We start from the raw sequence: 21,739 nt of genomic DNA, 5'->3' as shown, positions 1-21,739 counted from the left end.
CCTCAACATTAAGGACATCTATTCCTGACAGGGGAAAGACAGCAATGCGTGAGCTAAAGCCTAAAATACTGTGACAATCTTGCCCGGAAACCATTTAAGCTTTAAACAATAAGCAACTCTGAGCTCACTTCGGGAACGGCTTCCTCTGAAAGCTCGCTGTTAGGACGGGCTTGTTGGAAAAACACGGGCTGTGATGTCCTCCCCTTGAGCCTCCCCTCAAAAGAAGAAGGGAATCTCGTACTGGCCCGATGTGTGTTCTCCATGCTGACCCTTTGAAATAAAGTGAGTTATTTCACGCTCTTCTGCAGGGAGCATACAGGAGCTGCCAAGAAAGGACATGCCCTGCACCAGGACAGTGGGTGGGGTCTGCACCCACCAGCCAGGCTGGGTAGCGGGCCAGCTTCTCCCACTGGGTGAGGGTGACCTACACGGGGTGCTGAACTAAAAGTGAGATGGAAGAGCAGCCTCTCCCCCAGATCCCAGAGAGGTCTTGGCTGGAGCTCTTGTCTTCATGGTAACCAGCTTCCTCATCACCAAGAACGGCAGTCATGGTGCTAGGTAGACAGTTCTTACCATGGAGCTTGTTACAACTTGGCCGTGGGGTTAGTTATTCACCAGCCATGGGTTAGTTATAACCTCGCCAGGGGATTCATTATAACCTGGTCACAGAGCTAGTTATAGCCTGGCCATGGGCGGGGACAGAGCAGCAGAGGGACCTGGAAGGAAGGTGAAGGCTCGGTGAGGGCAGAGACACCCCCGCAGCCTGGGTGAGGAGAGCGGCCGGGACCCACCTGCCGCGGGCCTGTGCATCCCCCAGCGCCTTCTGCAGCCGGGCGTTCTTCTCTTCCTCCTCCAGCAGCCTCCGCTTGACAGCACGCAGCTCCTGCTGGGCCTCGACCTTGATGTCATTGGCCACCACTACCGCCGTCTGCAGGTCAGCCTGGAAGCGCTGCCACTCCTCCGTCTCGTCCTGGAAGAGCCAGGTTGGAGCCCGCATCAGACTGACCCCACAGTCGCGGTTGCAGGGCCCAGGGGTGTCCGTTAGAAAGACGGGCTTTGGGATCTTGGTGCCAGGAAAAGACGCAGGGGGCTACCCCTGCAGGTGCAGGAGTCCCAGCCCTGAAATCGAGGCCGCCTGAACCTCCCTCCTGGCAACACTGTGGTTCCAGGCCCCGCAAGTTTACTATACAAAGCAGGGCTGGAGAGTCGTCATGGTGTGTCTCAAAGGTGTCCACACCTCAGTTAACAGGGATACTTCAGGAAGAATGATGCTCCGGCTCTGACCGCATCTCACCTTTATTTGCTTCGTCAGAGTCTTCAGCTGCCTCTCCAGGTCTGACTTCTGTTCCTCCAGCTTCATCACGCTGCCTGGAAAGGAACAGGCAGACTGGAGTCAGAAATGTCTTGAGCCTCTGGGTAGCTGAGCTCAGGAGTCGGGCAACCTCAGGTCCTGCCACGGGCTCTGAGACCTGCCCCGTGCCAGGCTTCCCAGATCAGCACCAAGAGCACGGGAGCCAGAGGCAGAGGGTTCCTCCAAGAGAAACAGGATGAGTGGGAGCGTAAGTGGTGTGAGGTTAGGGTTCAGCCTCAGAGACAGGCTGCCCAAAGTCACAGCACTACGGAAAGAGAGTCAACAGCCGCTCATGCTCACACGCTGACTGCCTGGTAGCAGCACGGCGACCTGAACATCCTTCGCTGCTGTGACGCTGGAGGAACGGCTTTTCTTTAAATTTATTTTTAACTGGAGGATAGCTGCTTTACAATGCTGTGTCGGTTTCCACCGTACAACAATGTGAATCAGACACAAGAGTACATGTGTTCCCTCCCTCTTCAGCCTCCCTGAGGGAGGGGTTCTGAGTAACAGCAGGAATAGATGGTTATTACTACTGTGATATTTAGACCAGCTTCCAGAGTCTGGAACTGACTCGCAGCTAAAACTCTGAATCACCTGGGGAAACTTTTCAGAAGCACAGATGTTCAAGCTCCAGATCCTGACCTATGGAATCTGGTCTCTCAGGGAGACAGGGTCTGGGGGTGTCTATGGTCCAGGCAGGTACAGACAGCTGCCAGGCACACAGGATCAGCTCCCAGAGCAAAGACGGGTTATCTTCCCTCAAGCCTCTGATCCCAATGTTTTCATCAAAGTTTAATGCTGTTCGCATTAAACTGGTTGCTGGTTGATATCCTTGTGAAAAAAGCCTGTCCCATGGGTTCTGGAACCTGTTCACCCACAGCATCCTTCTCCCGTGTAACACTTGGCAGGCATCTGAAAGACATTTCTGCAGCCCGGGGCACTCAGAACCCCCTCACCTGTTGGGCTGGAACGTCCCTCCTGTGGGGACCAGCGCTGGACGACAGGGCTTCACACGTTCCTAGGAATCTGACCACATGCTTCTTTGATTTGGGTTCACAACCACACTGTTAAATGTTTTGGCTTTTTTTAAATCTCATGGATCTACCAATGTCACTACTTTCCCATCTGCTCCTCTCAGCACTTTCCCAAGTGGCTCGGGGGCAGACTGGTAAGGTCCTCTCCTGGTCTCTGGTGGTTTGGTCCACATGAGGGCACCGCATTTCTGGTCAGCATGAAGCTCCCCCATGGCTTGGATTTCCTGCGCAGGATGTGTCCCGGCTCTCCTGTGCCAGGGACAGCGGATGGGACTTCAGAACTACACTTGGGGCCATTTTAATTTGTTGTGAAGCGAAGGCTTCTCACTGCAGTGGCGTCTCTTATTGTGGGGGTGCACGGGCTCTCGAGCACAGGCTCAGTGGTTGTGGCGCACAGACTTAGTTGCTCCATGGCATGTGGGATCTTCCCCGACCGGGACTCAAACCCATGTCCCCTGGCTTAGCAGGTGGATTCTTAACCACTGGACCACCAGGGAAGTCCCTTGGGGCCCATTTTAAACAGAGGTATCACCAACATCCAAGCACAAAAATGTACAACACATGGCACTGAATCAGCTGTGAAAGACACCTGTGGATGGTCCAAGCTGAAACGGGAAGGCGGAGTCACCTTGTTCCACCCAAGCTTGGGAGGCCCTCTGGGAGACTCAGACTTTTTCCCTGTCTGCAGAGCACCAGCAGCTATGGCAACACCGTGTTGATTTGGGCGAGGGCGTGGGGGTGTGGGGGGTGTGGGGGGTGTGGGAGGGTGGGGTTTACAAGAAAGTTTTGGCAAGCAGGTAGATTCACCATCAGTAAGAGTTCCAAGAATAGGATGGAGGGACTGTACCCACTGGGGAACCTTTCAGGCCACCAGCTGTGCTATGCTCAGCAAGGCAGGTGCTGCTAAAAGCTCGAACACTAAGTCTTTTGTTACTAAAGGAAAACACATTAGATGGGATCATTTGATAAGACTTATTTGAACAAAGCAGGCAGTGTTTACCTAATCTTTGAAAAACATCCCTCCCTACTCAGAGCTAGCAATCGGTTCCTAAATAAGCCACACACAAGCGCCTCTTCAGGAACACGTGGGTGACGTCTCTAAGTCAGCTGATCCTACTGTCCAGAGGACCCATGCTAGGGCTGTTCTCTCCTGAGGCCGACCCCTGGCCCCCATCCTTCTACCTGGCAGATCCCAACGGTAACACCTGTCAGCACCTGCCGTATGTTCCTAATGCCCCACACGCTCCACCCACGACCAACAGCCTTTCTTCTGCATCAGCTGTTCTGTGGCTCAGTTCAGGAGACAGATGATTCTGTCTCTTCTACTGGCCTTTCTTCCTGGGAGACCATAGCATGCTCAGAAGGAAGACCTGGCAACCAGTGTCCCCACCTCCATCCTGACCCATGCCCACACAGGACTTGGGTCCACTTACTTTCCAGCTCACTGATGAGCTGGTTGTTGTGCAACTTGACGGCGCGATGCTGCTCCACCTGGTCCTCCAGCTCGAATATTGTCTCCTTCATGTCTTTGATCTCTGCGTCGCTCTCCGACGCTTTCTCTTGTAGCTTCAGGCTGGTTCTACTCAGCTGCTCTGCCTGGTGATCGCAGATCTCCTTTAGGTAAGAGTAATCCTTTTCCACCTAGAAGGAAAGCAAGGTGCCATGGTCACCTGAACAGGAAAGAGCTCCCCCCATGTCCACGCTGGGCCCACTGATGCAACAGCAAAGGAAGCCCTGGGCACGTGTGTGTCTGGCACTGTCTCTCTGTGTTCTGGGCCTCAAAAACAGCCAAGACAGAGAACCATGATGGATGTCAGTGGCCAAATGGATGGATTCTGGGCCCCTTCCTGTGGCGAAAAGAAAGCTTGTTGTTGTTGTTCAGTGGCTAAGTCCAGTACGACTCTTTTGTGACCCCATGGACTGTGGCCCGCCAGGCTCATTCTGTCAATGGACTTTCCCAGGCAAGAGTACTGGAGTGGGTTGCCATTTCCTTCTCCAGGGGCTCTTCCCGATCCAGGGAACGAACCTGAGTCTCATATGGGAACGAACCTGAGTCTCATATGTCTCCTGCGCTGGCAGGAAGGTTCTTTACCACTAGCGCCACCTGAGAAGCCCCTAAAGAAAGCTGCATCTGCTTAAGTATCCCTCTTTCCTGCCCCTTTCTTGGAGCTGTCCCAGGACAACGGCCACTTGCCTCACAGCCACAATGGAGCAGCGCCCTCTGCTGGGAAGCCAGAAGGCTAACCCCGAGACATGCCCCAAACCTCTGTCGTCAAGTACCTGGGGCTAGTGTTTCTTTAGAGGAACACTAATAGGACAGCAACAGCAGAAATGCGCACACACCAGACACAGACACGTGTACAGCACACTCACTTCACCTGTTCAAGTTTAATCAGTAATGTTCTCAACGCACAGAAAAGCACCAAAGGGGACGAGATAACTGTGTGCCCAAATGGGCAAACCAACTGTTAATTTTTGCCATGTTTGCTAAATCTTCTTTTACCCTAACAAGATTTGTTAAAGCCTCAACCTTCCTTCACACACCAGAGTGTGTCCAGAAATTGGCATGTGGTTGTTCCTTGAAGAGTTTCCCACATTTACTGTGTGTGGATGTGCCCATGACAATACACAGTGTTGTTCTGGATGCTCTAAAACTTTTACACGAATGATATCACACTGTCTTAGGCTTCTGCAGGGCACTGTACGATATACTGCATTGTATCCTATGTAAGATGCTCTCGTCCTGTATTATTATTCTGTGTCCTGTATATACTGTGCTGATTACACTTCTGTAACTTGCTTTCAACTATGTTTTTGAGATATATTCATGATACACACTGTTCTGATCAGTACTTTTTTAAAAAAGAGAAAAGCTTTATTATTATTTTTTAATGCACCGTGATGTTTGTGGGCTCTTAGTTCCTCAACTAGGAATTGAACCTAGGCCCCTGGCAGTGAAAGTGTTGAGTGCTAAGCACTGGACTGCCAAGGAATTGCCTAGGTCATTACTTTAAATACTGCATAATATCCTACTGCCTGAATACACTAATCACTTTACTATTTTAAGCTGTATCCTGGTTGTACAGTCCTTTGTTATTAATAGCTGTATATTTAGCAGGTTATGTAAGCTTGACACCTAGTAGGTTTCTTCCCAGATTTGGAAGGGGAAGTCTCCAAATATGATTTTTTCCCAATTGCATTTCATTTGCAGAATCTGTGGGTATTTGAGGACAGTACTGCATTTTATTAAAATATTTACTCTGGGTATAACATTATTTTTTTTTTACAGTTTTATTAATTATTTCATTTTTGGCTGTGCTGGGTCTTTGCTGCTATGCAGGCTTTTCTCTAGTTTCGGCAAGCAGGGGCTACTCTCTGGTTGCGGTGCGAGGGCTTCTCATTGCGGTGGCTTTTCTCTCATCGCAGAGCACGAGCTCCAAGGTGAGGGGGCTTCAGTAGCTGTGGCATGTGGGGTCAGTAGTTGCGGTTTCCAGGCTCTGGAACACAGGCTCAGTAACTGTGGTGAATGGGCTTAGTTGCCCCAAGGCATGTGGGATCTTCCTGGGCCAGGGACTGATCCTTCCTCTCCTTCACTGCCAGGCTGATTCTTTCCCACTGAGCCACCAGGGAAGCTGTGCACTGTTTGTCAATGGGGAGGTTTTGATCAAGGATAAGGAAGGAAGGGACTGAGGGAGGAAAAGAGAGAGTGCCTGTGTGGGGGAGGGGAAAGGGTGCAAGTGCCCATGGGGGTAGGGGGGAGGGAGCAGGAGCTGCACTCGGGGGTGGGGCCACGGGCCTGGACCAGACTGCGGGATGTAAATGTCAGCTCTACCAGACTCTGCGTTCATCCATCCCCCTGCCCTGGTGTCCTCATCTGAACAATTAAATGGAACAGTGCACTTAAATAGTTAATCACCATGCCTGGTGCAGGTAAGCATGCAACGGTAGCTATTCTTTCCTAACTGCCTTCTGTCTCCGAGTATGTAAGTTCAAGAAAATTACAACACATGGAAAAGACCAAAAGTCTTGTCCTAGGATAGCTACTGTAATAAACAGAAGATAGACAACTCTTAAGGAGAAAAAGCCACTGCATTTTAGCTCCTGGAAGGCTGGCATCTGACAGCCTTTAACAAGCAGCCACAGGAGGCACCTGTGGGCCCTGCCTCCCGAAGATCCTGGCTTTCTGCAGAGCAACCAGGCTCCACCTCACAGACCCTCAGGTTAAGGGCCAATCCCCTGGGGTCTAGAAACATGTCCTTTGCTTGACTAGGACTAAAACGGGAGGATGTGAGCAGGTGAGGAATGGCTGAGGACCCGAGGGTCTCCACGTGCAGTTCAGGCTGCTGGCCTCTCATGAGCTGTGGCCTCCGTACATTCTTCATGTTGGGGCCGTGAGCACAGGTGCGGGTACGGGAGGGCCTGTGCTGGGTGCCATGCACGGCTGAGTGGGTAAACGTACAGATCAGCGCACGTGGGTCCACTTACGCATGACGTTCTTCCCTCTTGATTTTGGAATATTCTCTCAAGTTTAGCAATGTACTCTGAAAAGCTCTTTTATTAAGAAAAAAAACAATGTAGCTTTATCACACTTCCGGTAGGGGCTGGGGAGGTATTTTTAGACTCATCTCACAGAGTAACTAATGGAGAGAGAAATTAGATCATTAGAAAAGAACAGCTTGGCTAGAAGCTCAGCCCAGCACCTGCCCCTGACGACTACTGGGTGCCAGCTGATCCCTGCACCCATGGCTCCTTGTTCCCTGGGCCAGGTCACTGGGTCCAGCTTCTCTGGTTCAAGAACAGAACTGACACGCAGTGACATAGTTTCCAAGGCTTCCCTTTTAAAGACAGAAATCACTCTCACGCATATCAAGGACATCTCCTCTTCAAAAGTCAACTTTCTCTAGAAATGGGCCATGCAGAACTGCATCACAAATTGGTCAAAGGATTCCTGGGAGCCCCAGTCCTCCCCAGAGAGGGGGTGCTTTAAGCCAGTCCCAATGCTCAGACAAGCACTAAAGGCAGGTGGCAGCAGAGACCACTTGGGAGGGACTGTCCTGTAGGGCTGGCCTGAGCCGACAGGGGCTGGGATCTCAACAAGGTCACTGGTTTTCCTCTGGCTGGTCAGACACTGAATCTGAGGAATGGTATCATGATTTGCCTGTTCCCAGGAAAACAGACCCTGCATGGACTGTAGCCTGCCAGACTCCTCTGTCCATGGAATCCAGGCAAGAATACTGGGGTGGGTTGCCACTTCCTTCTCCAGGTCATCTTCCTGAATCAGGGATCAAACCTGAGTGTCCTGCATTGGCAAGTGTTTTCTTTACCACTGAGCCACCTGGGAAGCCCTTTCTTCTGAGTACAAGATGATAAAAATGTTCTAAAACTGACTGTGGTGATGGCTGCACAACTCTGTGGATATACTAAAAACCACTTACCTGTACACTTTAAATTAATTCTATGTCAATAAAGCTGGTAGTGAAAAAATTCTCCAGAGGCTCCCACTGGCTTGAGGGTACGATTCAAAGCTCTAGGTGGGGTCTCCTCCAGCCTGACTCCGAGCAGCTGCCATGCACTCCAGAAACTGCAAACCACTGGTCACTTCTTTGATGGGTGAGAACTTGCAACTGTCTTTCCACGACATTCCTGCTATCCTGCCCCACCAACACACCTGGCGAACCCAGACTCCCCTCAAGATTCAGGTTCTAAATCAAACAAGAGGACGTGTCTTGATGACTCAGGTTTTCGGTGTGAATTTATCTACTCTGTAGACAAGCAAGAACATCTTTCCTAGTTCATCCAGACTTGGCAGGTTGCTTTCTATCAAAACTAAAGGCTCTGGCTGTAAGACTGCTGTGTATTCGAGCCCATGCGTCTGCTTTAGATGGTTTTCTCTCTCTTCATTTTCATGTAACCAGGAAGCAGCATAAATCAGGGATGAAGAATAACTGTTCTGGGACTTCCCTAGTGGTCCAGTGGTTAAGACTCTGTGCTTTCACCACAGGGGACACACGTTAGATCCCCAGTCAGGGAACTAAGATTCCTGCACACTGCATAGTACAGCCAAAAACAAAAACAAAAACCCAAAACAAAACAAAAACTGCAAACAGGGTGATGAAAAGTAAGTCCAACAAAATCTGCCTCTTCAAAAACAAACAAACAACCAACCAAGAAGAGTTCTGGGGTCAGCCCCTGGCCTTCATTAGTTAATGAACTAAGCCTAGTAACTTAACCACTCCCTGCCTCAGTTTCCTCAACAAACCCTGAGATGGGTCAACAGAAAAAAAAAAAACTATATAAAAACAGTCTCTGTACCCTAAAATTATGATGATTAAGTGAGATTAAATGACCTAAAGATGCCAAGAGTGTCTGGCACATATAAAACACCAGAACAGTAGCTGTCATGATTAAAATATGATAAACTCTTATTTAACATATTGATATAATTTTAGCAGCCTTTCTCTCCTAATTCATTGCAAGTTTCTCTGACATTCATTCCTTTGTTCAATTTACTCAACAAGCATTTACTGGATGCTTAATTCATCGAAGAAGTCTCGTGCTCAGTTCAGTTCAGTTGCTCAGTTGTGTCCGATTCTTTGCAACCCCATGAACCACAGCACGCCAGGCCTCCCTGTCCATCACCAACTCCTGGAGTATACCCAAACTCATGTCCATTGAGTCAGTGATGCCATCCAATCATCTCATCCTCTGTCGTCTCCTTCTTCTCCCGCCTTCAATCTTTCCCAGCATCAGGGTCTTTTCAAGTGAGTCAGCTCTTTGCATCAGGTGGCCAAAGTATTGGAGTTTCAGCTTCAGCATCAGTCCTTCCAATGAACATTCAGGACTGATCACCTTTAGGATGGACTGGTTGCATCTCCTTGCAGTCCAAGGGACTCTCAAGAGTCTTCTCCAACACCACAGTTCAAAAGCATCAATTCTTCAGCACTCAGCTTTATTTATAGTCCAACTCTCACATCCATACATGAATACTGGAAAAACGATAGCTTTGACTAGATGGACCTTTGTTGGCAAAGTAATGTCTCTGCTTTTTAACATGCTGTCTAGGTTGGTCATAACTTTCCTTTCAAGGAGTGAGGATCTTTTAATTTCATGGCTGCAGTCACCATCTGCAGTGATTTTGGAGCCCAAAAAATAAAGTCTGCCACTGTTTCCACTGTTTCCCCATCTATTTGCCATGAAGTGATGGGGCCGGATGCAATGATCTTAGTTTTCTGAATGTTGAGCTTTAAGCCAAGTTTTTCACTCTCCTCTTTCACTTTCATCAAGAGGCTCTTTAGTTCTTCTTCGCTTTCTGCCATAAGGGTGGTGTCATCTGCATATCTAAGGTTATTGATATTTCTTCTGGCAATCTTGATTCCAGCTTGTGCTTCCTCCAGCCCAGCGTTTCTCATGATGTACTCTGCATATAAGTTAAATAAGCAGGGTGACAATATACAGCCTTGACGTACTCCTTTTCCTATTTGGAACCAGTCTGTCGTTCCATGTCCAGTTCTAACTGTTGCTTCCTGACCTGCATACAGGTTTCTTAAGAGGCAGGTCAGGTGGTCTGGTATTCCCATCTCTTTCAGAATTTCCCACAGTTTATTGTGACCCACAGTCAAAGGCTTTGGCATAGTCAATAAAGCAGAAATAGATGTTTTTCTGAAACTCTCTTGCTTTTCCGATGATCCATCGGATGTTGGCAATTTGATCTCTGGTTCCTCTGCCTTTTCTAAAATCAGTTTGAACATCTGGAAGTTCACGGTTCACGTATTATTGAAGCCTGGCTTGGAGAATTTTGAGCATTACTTTATTAGCATGTGAGATGAGTGCAACTGTGCAGTAGTTTGAGCATTCTTTGGCATTGCCTTTCTTTGGGATTGGAATGAAAACTGACCTTTTCCAGTCCTGTGGCCACTGCTGAGTTTTCCAAATTTGCTGGCATATTGAGTGCAGCACTTTTACAGCATCATCTTTTAGGATTTGAAATAGCTCAACTGAAATTTCATCACGTCCACTAGTTTTGTTCTTAGTGATGCTTCCTAAGGCCCACTTGACTTCATATTCCAGGACGTCTGGCTCGAGGTGAGTGATCACACCATCGTGATTATCTGGGTTGTGAAGATCTTTTCTGTACAGTTCTTCTGTGTTTTCTTGCCACCTCTTCTTAATATCTTCTGCTTCTGTTAGGTCCATACCATTTCTGTCCTTTATTGAGCCCATCTTTGCATGAAATGTTCCCTTGGTATCTCTAATTTTCTTGATGAGATCTCTAGTCTTTCCATTCTATTGTTTTCCTCTATTTCTCTGCACAGATCACTGAGGAAGGTTTTCTTATCTCTCCTTGACATTCTTTGGAACTCTGCATTCAGATGGGTATATCTTTCCTTTTCTCCTTTGCCTTTCACTTCTCTTCTTTTCATAGCTATTTGTCACATGTTAAGACTGTACATTCTGTGATGGCTTAAGTAACTGTACCACGAGTGAGTATGCGTTATCTTGTTGTGTGTTTTTTTTTTTTATTTTTAAAATTTTGGCTGTGCTGGGTTTTCGCTATTGCACAGGGGCTCTCTCTAGTTGCAGCATGTGGGCTTAGTTGCCCTGCAGTATGTGGGACCTTAGTTCCCCAATCAGGTATTGAACCGTATCCCCTGCATTGGAAAGCGGATGTTTTAAAAAAAAATTTATTTTTGGCTGTGCTAGGTCTTCGTTGCTTTGCTCAGGCTTTAGTTTCAGGAAGCTGGGGCTACTCTCTAGTTGTGGTATGCAGGCTTCTCATTGCAGTGGCTTCTTTTGTTGCAGAGCATGGGCTCTAGGGTACATGGGCTTCAGTAGTCGTGACTTTCAGGCACTAGAGTCAGGGCTCAGCTGCTCCAAAGCATGTGGGATCTTCCTGGACCAGGAATCAAACCTGTGTCCCCTGCACTGGCAGGCAGATTCTCACCCAGTGGACCACCAGGGAAGTCTCTGTTATGTTTGTTTTACATCTAACTTGGTTATTCCCTTCTGCTGAATCCCTGCCCCAGTTCTGATGGAGCCATGATTTGTTCATGCCAACTTCCATCTGCACTTTTTACAATGCTACTCTGCCAAAGGGGAGGGAACATGCTAGTTCAGTTTACACTTTTGTTATGGAAAAAGAAAGATGGGGATGGAAAACTCAAGGAAGAGGGCAAATGTCTTTATCTCACTGAGGCCCTCTGGGACACCTTCAGGGCGGGGCTGTGATGCTCCCTGAGGTGCTTTCCAAGGTCTCAACCAGGAGACAAATGCTGGGGCGGCCCGAGTCTCCAGAGACCAGTCCTGCGGTCAAGTTTAAGAAAGAGACTGGAACTCAGGCCCAACTCAAGCACCACCAAGGCACTGGGCTCGCCAAGAAGTCCCAGCCCATCCAGAACGTGGCCTTCTGGGTCCACAAGCCCACAGCCCTCCTGGAGCTGAGGGTCAGCGTCTCTGAAAAAGGAACACAGAGGTTGAGACCTAAAGCTTCAGACAGGACCTGCGGGGGGAAGAGGGGTCAGACATAGCTCCTCAGACACCTGAGGGCAAGAACTGGGCCTGGCTGGGCCTAGCAGAGGGGACAGAGGGAAGTGAAGGGGCTGGAGGGGAAAGAAGATGGAGTAGGGAAGTGACCGACCAGGTGGAGTCCTGCTGGCTATGGCCAAGGGCGCTCTCACCTGCCCAGAGGCCACTCCCCCTTCTCTTCTTACTAAGACCCCCTAACTTGTTCAGGAATCAGGCTGTGATCTTGCAGTCTCAGGGAAGGTGACCTGAGGGAGGGTCACCAGTTCACTAGGTGTGACCCAGTCCTGCCCAGGTATAAGGGGGGGGCCCCAGAGAAGGTTCTCCCACAGGACTGTGGGGACCGTGGGGACTAGATGCTGAAAACACCGTGCTCGCCTGCACCTCCAGCGGGAAGGCAGAGAGGGTCTCAGAGCTGCCAGCCTGGAGCCAGACATTACACCGCCTGGACCCCACCACCAGCCTGGACCCCTGACTCCAGGTTATGGAGCAGAGCACACATCCGCCAACTGGGGCCCCGACACCAGGGTTTGTTCTCACTGTCCAAAGCACCAGCCGGTCATGCTCACGGACCACCTGCCATTTCAGCCAGGGTCCAGGTCTCTTCATCCCTGTAGGGTCCTGTCCTCAGTCACGGTGACGGAATCATTGACCTGCCACATATTCTCTCAAATTCTGCTCTGGCCATTTGTGGCCAGTCACTGTCCTAATCATTTTGTCTTGGTGACAAATGCTGGTCACACAATGATCATGTCACTTCTCATTTTCCTTGGCCACTCAGGCAAGTGCTTCTTTACAACCCCCTTACTCCACTGGAGGAAATGCCTGAGTTTTGCAGGAGGAAGTGAATTTCTACCTACACGTTGTCAACCTCTGGGGAAGAGTAAAATCAGTGTTCTCTTTTAAAACTTCTAGGTTCCGAGACTTATAAAAATTCTCCAGCTTGAAATCAAGATCCCAAATGACTGGAATCTTGATGAGTAGACCTAGGCTGCATTATAACCTGGAAAAACAAAGATGTGGTCCAACTCCACACTGCTGGCCAGCTAGGGAAGGCACGGGTGCAGTGGCAGGAGGCTAAGGCTTGAGGATTCTGTGGAAACAAGACCCCCTGCCCAGCCACATGAAGCTGTGCACAGGCAGGTTGTACGATCACACAGTCAACTGCCAGCAAAGTTATAAGGTGGAGGTCAGAGAAGCTGAAAGCCTGAAGATACTCGAACCCAGCTGAAGAAATGAGAGAAAGAGAAAGCCTGTAAGACATCCACACCATTAACGACCAGAGAATCAGGTTGCAATGGACCATTCTTAAGGCAGATGAAGCAGGAGAGACAAACCCTCCTGGGAGTTCAGGGCGTAATTTGTATCAAGGGTAACAGCCCCTAAAATGAGGTGGGAGGATGTTTTCAGTCCCTCTCAGCAAGGGACCCCAAAATCAGACCCAGAGCTCAGAGGAATTGGGAAATCGGAAGCCACCTGTCTATACCTTTCCAGCACTGCTCTGAGAGTGGGCAGAATATTATACAATCACCAGCAATCTTTACCAGAGAATAAAGTCCAGGCTGATTAAAGCATTATTTTTAAAAAATGAAAATAGTGATCATTTACTTGATCTTGGGTTAGGGAAGATCTTTCTGAGTGGAAATGGGGAGGGGAAAAGAGGAAACGGAGACCAGATCTGAATGACCCAACAGCTAGGTACCAAATGTCAGCAAGGGGTCCAGAACTCCCCACCCCATTGGTGGGATCACACCTGTGTCTTACTGCTGACAGTCAATCTGGCCAAAGGCATGCAAAGTCTTTAAAACGGTCACACTCTTGACATAGTGAGTCAATGTCTAAGAATTTTTCCTAAGGAAATAATCAGAGAGAGAGAAAAAATGACTTACACTATCGAAAGATTGGAAAAAAAACATGAATGTTCAACAGTAGGTGAGCAGTAAAGTACTTAGGAAATATTTCTAGAACAGCATACTATCTGGCCTTCAAAATCATCTTTCAAAGAATAGTGAACAATGAGAATGTGCTCACAAAACATCCGATTTTTAAAAAGTTAGCATGTATAGAACGATTTTTTATCTTGTGAGATAAACACATATATATATACATTAGTACAACTGGAAGAAAACACCAAAATAGTGGTTATATAATTGTATTACTTGGTGGGGAAACTTGGAGTGATTTTAGTTTTCTGTTCCTAGGTGCCCAAAGCATGGTAACCAGGAAACTGGATGTCTCTCACTCACTCTTCAACACTTGACTTACTGCCACCTCTTCCAGGAAGTCCTCCTGCACTACCCTCCCTTACCATGTTTTCTAGGTGCTCCCCTGGGGACTGGACTCCGGACTGGCCTCTGCAATGTTCTTTATTCCTGCATCATCAGACTCACTGTATCCCTATGACACATTCCACTACTGTAGCCAGAAATTGGGGTGTCTTGTGGCTGCATGCCCAGTCTGTGTGGACTCTGACAAATCTTCAGGCTAGAATGCTGGATTGTGAACATAATTGAGTACCTGGTCCTTGTGCCCTGTGCCTCTCAGGCCAAGGAGGGCCAAACAGATGAGGATGAGCAAACCCCAGCGGAGAGAAAGCTCCTTACCTTGGCCAGCAGGCTTGAAACACGCTTCACCTCCCCATGTGCCTTCAGCAGCTCCTGCCTGAGCTCCGAGCAGGACTGCTCCAGCTGGTCCTTCTCAGCTCGAGCCACGGTCAGCATTTCCTGGATGTTGCAGCCCTCAGCCGTGGGCCCCAGGGGGCTGGCCCCTCCAGTTTTCTGCTCCTCGTTCTCCAGGGAGGCCTGCAGAGACCCGTTCTCTACCTGGAGCCCTTCCACGGGAAGCTGACACACTGCTGGGGTCTCGGCTGTGGGGCCACTGCTGTGCCGCTCCAGCTCCAGGCGGGTGGTCAGCTCCCCGTTCTCCTCCTGCAGGTGCCGGACCAGCTCTAGGGCGCCACGGTGCTCCTCCTCAACTGCGCGTAGGCGGCACGTCAGCTGCTGCTGGATGCTCAGCAGCTTCTCACGCTCGAAGCGGCCCTGCTCCAGGATCTCTGTGCACTTCTGCTCCAGCTCCAGGATCTTGCCTTCCTGGGCACCAGGCTCCTCGCCCTTGACACGCTCCTGCAGAAGGGTCATCAGCTTCTCATTCTCCTGGCTCAGCTGCTCCGCCCTCTCCCGGTGCTGATGGAAGGATGTTTCCAGGAGCGTCTTCTCGTCCACCAGCTTCTCGTTTTCAGCTGTCAGCTCCTGCACCATCTGCTGCTGGTCAGACAGCTCCTGCAGCGTGGCCTGTAGCTCCTCGGCCGTGCTGTGCTGGTTCTCCTCCATCCTGTGGATCTTCTCTGCCAGGGATGCCAACGACAGCTCACTTGCTGTGTTCTGGGAGCTGCCGGCTGCTGAGCACTTGGAGCTCTTTACAAGGCTCCCGGTGGGGGACAGGGGCCCCAGGGTGTCTGCTGGGATGTGTTCGAAGTCAGAGGCATCCGGGGATAAGGAGGCCTTGGTGACGTCACTGCTGGAAGAGCCTGATGTCCGCAGGGCACCCTCGTGCGAGTTTTTTCTGTACGTGTCAATTTCACCCAACGTCTCATTCCCCGTTGGGCTCCCGAAGCTGGACTCCTGAGTTATGGACGTCGGGCAGCTGCTGTCCCCAGTGTGACTTGCTCCCCCCTCTGAATCTGGGGAGTGCTCAAAATAAGTCAGTTTCTCCTTCAAGGCCCGGTTTTCTTCCTCAAGCTCTGCGAGCTCTTTCTGGAAGCTCTTGTTCTTCTCCTCAAGGGCTCGGATCAAAGGTTCCGAGTCACCCGGCAAGACTGATGCTCCATCCACACTGGGGTCCAAAGCGTCCCCACCTTCACTGTCCTGAGTCCGTTTCTCCATCCATTTCTTGAGTTCACTTCGGAGCCTGTTGATCTCACTGTCTTTTTCTTTGGCTTCTGCCAAGAGCTCCCGGACCTGGGACTCGAGCACGGCCTTCTCTGCACCTTCATGTTCCGGCCGGGGTCTTGAGGGAGCAACCCGCACGTGCTTGGTCGGGGTGGGCGCGCCGGAAGAGGTGGGGCTGGTCGTCGCTTTCCTTGAGTTGGAGGGACCGCGTGGCACAGTTCTGTCTCTCGAGACAGTGACAGCAAGTTCTCGAGGGGCAGGAATGCCTGTCCTCTTGGTGGCTGTCATGGCCCCTGAGGAGAGAAGAAACCAGTGAAACAAAGCAAGCACTTTTATGAAGGAAACCCGGTAGCTTCAGCTCTCAGGGCACGTGGGCAGCATGGCTGCCACTCTTCCTCCATCGCATCCTCCCTAGGGTACCTACCCAGCTCCAACTGGGGCTTCTGCACCCCTGCCCCTAGCCCTGTGCTTCAGCAGAGCTGATGCCATGCTGAGCTACTCAGCATCTCCCCGTCCCCAGCAATGGTTGCTGGCTCAAAGCACACACCAGCCCCACAGTCAAGGTCAATGAGACACCAGGAGAGGTTCCTGGGTGAGCATCTAAACATACTGGTCATGGGTGAGTCTGGGGAAGGCTGGCAACCATCATCGCAGGAGGAAGGTGAGGATGCAGAGAAGAAAGAAGGAACCAAGCTCTTAGTGGCGCCATGGAGCTGTGGGTCAGTCACCCTGAGGCTAGCCCTCCAACCACACAAGCCAACAGTCACCTTTCATACGTCACCTTAAACTAGGTTTTCTGTAACTTGAAACATAACACAACTGAATTGACAGTTCTAGCAACTAAGCAAAATACAGGATCACTGTGAATTCTTAAATAAACACTCAAAAAATGTATCATTTGCATTCTGACTGAACAAATTCCATGAAGAAATCAGAAGACCCAAATAATATTGTACTAGGCACAGGCTGATCTGCTTCAATGACCTATTGCTTTTAACGTAAGTGGGAATACTATGCTCACTTGTATTCACAAAGAAACAAGAACCAACACGATGCGGGCCCGGCACATTCATCTGTAGTACGGTTTTCAATGCCAAACAGATTTACATAATGTGGAAATGATACAGAATTTAGAACTTACAATAGAAAATGTAAGGTAAGGAATTTATTTTCATCTATACTACCACAGTTATTTTTTAACCTTCACCTATACTACATTTTTAATTTTCACTTATACTGTTTACTATGGAAAATGTCAAAAAAAAAAAAAAAATCTAGGGGTGAAAACTCAGACATCAATCTCCTAAATGCTCCAGAAATGAAACCTCAGAGGTTAAAGTATAAAATGAAAAATCTGGACGTCTTACAAACTCAAAGATGTTTGATGAATCAAGCCTGAATGTAGCAACTTACACAACAATGGACCACAGACCGGAGGCCTCTGCTGTGTAGGGAGGGTGAGGGGCAGGGACACGTCCACAGCCTGGCAGAGGCCCCAGCCGGCCGAGGCAGAAGCAGGAACCACTGTGGTGAAACAGCTCTGAACCCACTGTCAAGACAGCCACTAAGTCATGAGTAACTGTGTCTCCCAGTGCCTTGGAATCCGAGGGGGTGATGTGGAGGCAGGCGGTGGACACTGCTGAGTGTCTGATGGCTGGATGCTTCTAAAACATTGACCTGATGAAGGCTAAGCTGTCATAGTCACAGAGAATAAGACTCAGGTTTTTAAGTTAACCTTTCCAAATTAAGTTACTGGAAAGCTAAGAGCATGGTAATACATGTGTGATGCATGGTGTGTCCCAGTGCCTTCGGTAAACCACAATAAATGCTCAGTGAAGAAAAGATGTGTTTAAATATCCTTGTAAAGTGAAGACTGAAATCACTAAGCAATAAACCTTTTCGTCACACCAGTCTTCTGGAGTGAAGTAACCTTGGCAAGGACCGGAATGAAAACTGGAGGATAACTAAAGTTTCAACCTAATGATAGTGAGGACATGCAACATTGAATATCCAGGACTGACTGTCATGGGCATCTGCATTCCCGACAATGCCACTAAAGTAAGGCTACTTTCAGCTGTTTGTTGATTGGGAAGAATGATGTGGACAGCAGCAGACCACCTCTGCCATCGTGCCAGCGACAGCTTCACTCCTTCCTCTTGCTGACAATCTCAGTTTGGGTGTTACTTATGCCTTATCTAAACCACTAGGAATTTGTTTACATCAAACCCAAGTCCATTTATGAATTACATCCAGTTGTGGATTACAAAACGCACAAACCAGCTATACTTTCACAACATCTGTTTTTTTGGTTCTTGCTGCTTCATCATCACTTGAAGATCGGTGTAATTGCCTCCTTATCTTCTTTAAAAGGATCTTCCCATCTCTGGACACATCTTTTCAGAAACTATCATTAGCTGAGCATAAATTGAGAGCGCTGCTAAAATTCATCACTGGACCAAACTATAAAGCTGTACTGCTCCCCATCTGCATCAAGATACCCCATCACGGCCACTGGCAGGGTAGGGGGCAGTTCCCCAACTTACCACGTCATAAACCAGAAGGGTTCATCCTCCCAGTCTCCTTCAAGAACTAAGTTCAGAGGCGTCAGCTCAGAGCCATCCAGCCTGGGCAGGTTCCCCAGCACAGGAGAGCTGAGCAGGGAGACAGCTGGGGAGGCTGGAGCCTAGGCTGATGGGCGGGGCCCAGCATGGCGGGCACCCTTACGTCTCTTCTGATCACTGCTTATTTGTGCCGAGGATGGCTGTCCGGCTACAAGAAGTTAAAATAAAAGCAAGCTCTGCCTAATACGATAATATTTTTAAACCATGTTTGACATGTCACATTTCACAACACCAGAGGAGAAACTGTATTATCTTGTGGCTGGCTGATCACAGGTGCATCAAAGCGTGTGTCACAGACACACGCACAGGAGGGGAGAGGATGCGGAGTACAGGGAGTGCTGAGCTGGTCTCCTGTTCCTTTTTTATGTTATATTTATGCCATAAAGTATGAAAGAGGGAACACAGGGAACTACTCTGGTGACCTAAGTGCAAAGGAAATCTAAAAAAGATAGGATATATGTATACGAATGGCTGATTCAGTTTGCTGTACAGCAGAAAGCAACTATACTCCAATAAAACTTAAAAAAAAAAAAAACAAGAGGGAAAAATCCTATCATAACAATACACAGAGAGAAAATGGGGTGGGAAAAAATCTTTCCATAGAACAAAAAGCATGTTTAAAATAAATAACAGTGCAGTCATTTAAATTATTGATAAGGTTTTAAGCAGTGGTTCTCATGAGCTGAAGATAAAACATTTTCAAGTCTCTTTCTGATTTCCTCATCTTACCCAAGAATCTGCTCCCGGGGCTGCTCTGTGTGACGTGTGTGGGGTGGGGAAAAAGGGTGGCATTCTGAAGTAAACTATTAACCTTTCATTTATTCACCAAGGATTTGAGTCCTGCTCTGCAGAGACACACAATTCACAAGATCACACGCCCTCTGCCTGGTCTCCTAACACAAGCAGTCTTGCTCATTCTATCTCTAAAAATCTACAACTACCAGGTTATTCTGTATTACAACTCTTTATAACCTTTTTCAAAAAATAAGATAATACACTTTTAAAAAATATTTATTTTTATTTACTTGGCTGCACCGGGTCTTAGTTGAGGCATGTAGGATCTTAGTTCCCTGACCAAGGATGGACCCCAGGCACCCTGCACTGGAAGCACCGAGTCTTAGCCACCAGGGAAGTCCTTTCGTAACCTTTTTCTTGGAAAATTCCAGTCATTTCTTTACTGTCAAATCTAATCTCCCCGGACTCCTCATCCGTTTCCGCTCTTGGCTGGTGGCTCACTTTTAAGAATCTTTGCTCTCTGTAGTCACAAAATATTCTGACAGTGGCACCAGACATCTTTCAGTTTCCCCCATTAGAGAAGAACATATTTAAAGCCTCCTTCCTCCTTTCTTTTTGTAACCAGCCAGGCAGTCACGCAGACGTATTAACTAGCTTTGAGAGGGTCTCCATGTTTTTCCTTTCCTTTCAGTCTGACTCTAGTCCAGGTCCTTGGAACGTTCCATTGAAATGTCTGAAACATTCTCACAAGTCTTCCTGGTTCCAGCCTCCCCAACCTGTGAGATGTCCTGGATCCATATCCCTTAAGTAACTCTCATTTTCTATTCCAGACTCCGTACGTATTTCCCGTCAAACTTCTTCCTGTGGTTCAAGGTCACACATAATTGCTAACCACAGCCAACCCTACTCATCATTTGGGTCTTTCTGCTCCCCACAACCTTCACTGAGCTCTTGCCAGTGTCCCCAGGGTCCCCAATACACCTGTGACTTGTGGAAATGTCATTCCCTTCCCACTGGATCCTTCTCACCGGCATTTAAACACACTCAGTTCTCTTCAATTAAAAGACACACGCACCCCAGTGTTCACAGCAGCCAAGACATGGAAACAGCCGACATGTCCACCAACAGAGGACAGGACGAAGAGTAGCGTATGTGAAAGTGCCAGTGCAAGTCACTCAGCGTGTCCAACCCTTTGCGAGCCCATGGACTATACAGTCCATGGAATTCTCCAGGCCAGAACACTGGAGTGGGTAGCCGTTCCCTTCTCCAGGGGATCTTCCTAACCCAGGGATCGAATCCAGGTCTCCCGCATTCCAGGTGGATTCTTTACCAACTGAGCTATCAGGGAAGCCCCTTGTGTATATACACAATGGAATATTACTCACCATAAAAAAGAACAAAATAATGCCATTTGTAGCAACATGGGAAAAACTGAAGGCAAAAGGAACAGAGGGTGGCAGAGGATAAGATGGTTGGATAGCATCACTGACTCAATGGACATGAATCAGAGCAAACTCTGGGAGACAGTGAAGGACAGGGAAGCCTGGTGTGCTGCAGTCCATGGGGTCACAAAGAGTCAGACATGACTTAGCAACTGAGCAACAACAAGCAACATGGATGGACCTAGAGGCTGTCATACTGAGTGAAGTCAGTCAGACAGAAAAAGACAAATATCATGTAATATCACTTACATGTGGAATCTAAAAAAATTACAAATGAACTTATTTACAGAACAGAAATAGACTCACAGACATAGAAAACAAACTTATGGTTACCAGGGGGAAGCAGGGGAGGGGGGCAGAAGGATAAGTTAGGAGCTTAACAGAAACATACCACTATAGCAAGGACCTACTGTATAGCACAAGGAACTGTAGTCACTATCTTGTATTAATAATAACCTATAATGGAAAAGAATCTGAAAAAGAATAGATATATTTATACGTATAACTGAATCACTTTGCTTACACCTGAAACTAACATTGTAAATCAACTAGACTCTAATAAAAGAAAACAGTTTTTTAAAGAATTAAAAAAGAGTATCTGAGTCCACACCTTCCTTCAGCTAGTCTCTGATCTGTCCCTACCTGTCCCAGGAGAATCCGGCCCCACAGTGCACTTCCAAGTTGTCTGCATTTCTTTCCCCTCATCCCCTCCTCTGCCCACTCCCATTACTCAATCAAACACTGTCTGCTGAGCTTATCAGTGGGTTCCACTGCAACATCCAATGCAGTGGGTGTTTCCAATCCTCTCAGCAGGGCTGGAACAATACTGTCTTTTTGACATGGGTCTCTGATGTCATACTGACCTAGTTCTCTCTGACCTTAACAGCCACCCCATGTGGCTCCCCCCACCCCCGACTCTCTGCATGCTGGAATTCTTCAGATCCAGGTCCTGGGCCATTCCCCTTCTCTTATTACAAGTATTTTCCTGGTGCTTCTACTCAATCCCATGAGCTTAAATACCATCTGTATTCTGATGACTCTCACATCAACTCTCTTATATGGATCTCTCCTCTGACAACATCTGAACATCAAAGTACTCACTTGATAAGCATAATTGAATTATCACAAAAATATCTCAAACTAGATA

The 21,739-nt window shown here is 48.4% G+C and overlaps 1 protein-coding gene and 1 long non-coding RNA gene across 32 annotated transcripts in view; both read right to left on the bottom strand.

Moving 5' to 3' along the window:
- Nucleotides 1-21,739, bottom strand: part of SPECC1 (sperm antigen with calponin homology and coiled-coil domains 1) — a 200,684-nt gene that overhangs the window by 56,386 nt on the left and 122,559 nt on the right. For 28 of the 31 annotated variants that reach the window (XR_014080480.1, XR_014080484.1, XR_014080482.1 and 25 more), the window contains 4 exons: nt 14,511-16,087; nt 3,822-4,029; nt 1,295-1,368; nt 792-970 (listed from right to left, as the gene is read on the bottom strand). Coding sequence is in view for 26 of the 31 variants with exons in the window: in XM_081583727.1 (XP_081439853.1) it covers nt 792-970; nt 1,295-1,368; nt 3,822-4,029; nt 14,511-16,087 (2,038 nt within the window). In the remaining 5 variants the exon portion in view is untranslated. Of the gene's footprint in view, nt 1-791; nt 971-1,294; nt 1,369-3,821; nt 4,030-14,510; nt 16,088-21,234; nt 21,374-21,739 lie in introns of those variants that run through there. The other 3 variants (XM_081583732.1, XM_081583734.1, XM_081583745.1) reach the window with 1 other exon arrangement.
- LOC145543152 (uncharacterized) lies at nt 10,802-13,758 on the bottom strand. Its single transcript, XR_014080491.1, has 2 exons — nt 13,661-13,758; nt 10,802-13,134 (listed from the first exon to the last, which is right to left on the bottom strand). It is a non-coding gene; the product is annotated as an uncharacterized LOC145543152 (long non-coding RNA).

This window comes from Giraffa tippelskirchi, chromosome 3 (genome assembly GCF_054371585.1).
Source record: "Giraffa tippelskirchi isolate mGirTip1 chromosome 3, T2T-mGirTip1v1.2.pri, whole genome shotgun sequence".
In the NCBI taxonomy this organism is placed as follows: domain Eukaryota; kingdom Metazoa; phylum Chordata; class Mammalia; order Artiodactyla; family Giraffidae; genus Giraffa; species Giraffa tippelskirchi.
Note: the sequence above shows the minus strand (reverse complement) of the source record. Positions and strands in the feature narration are given on the sequence as shown.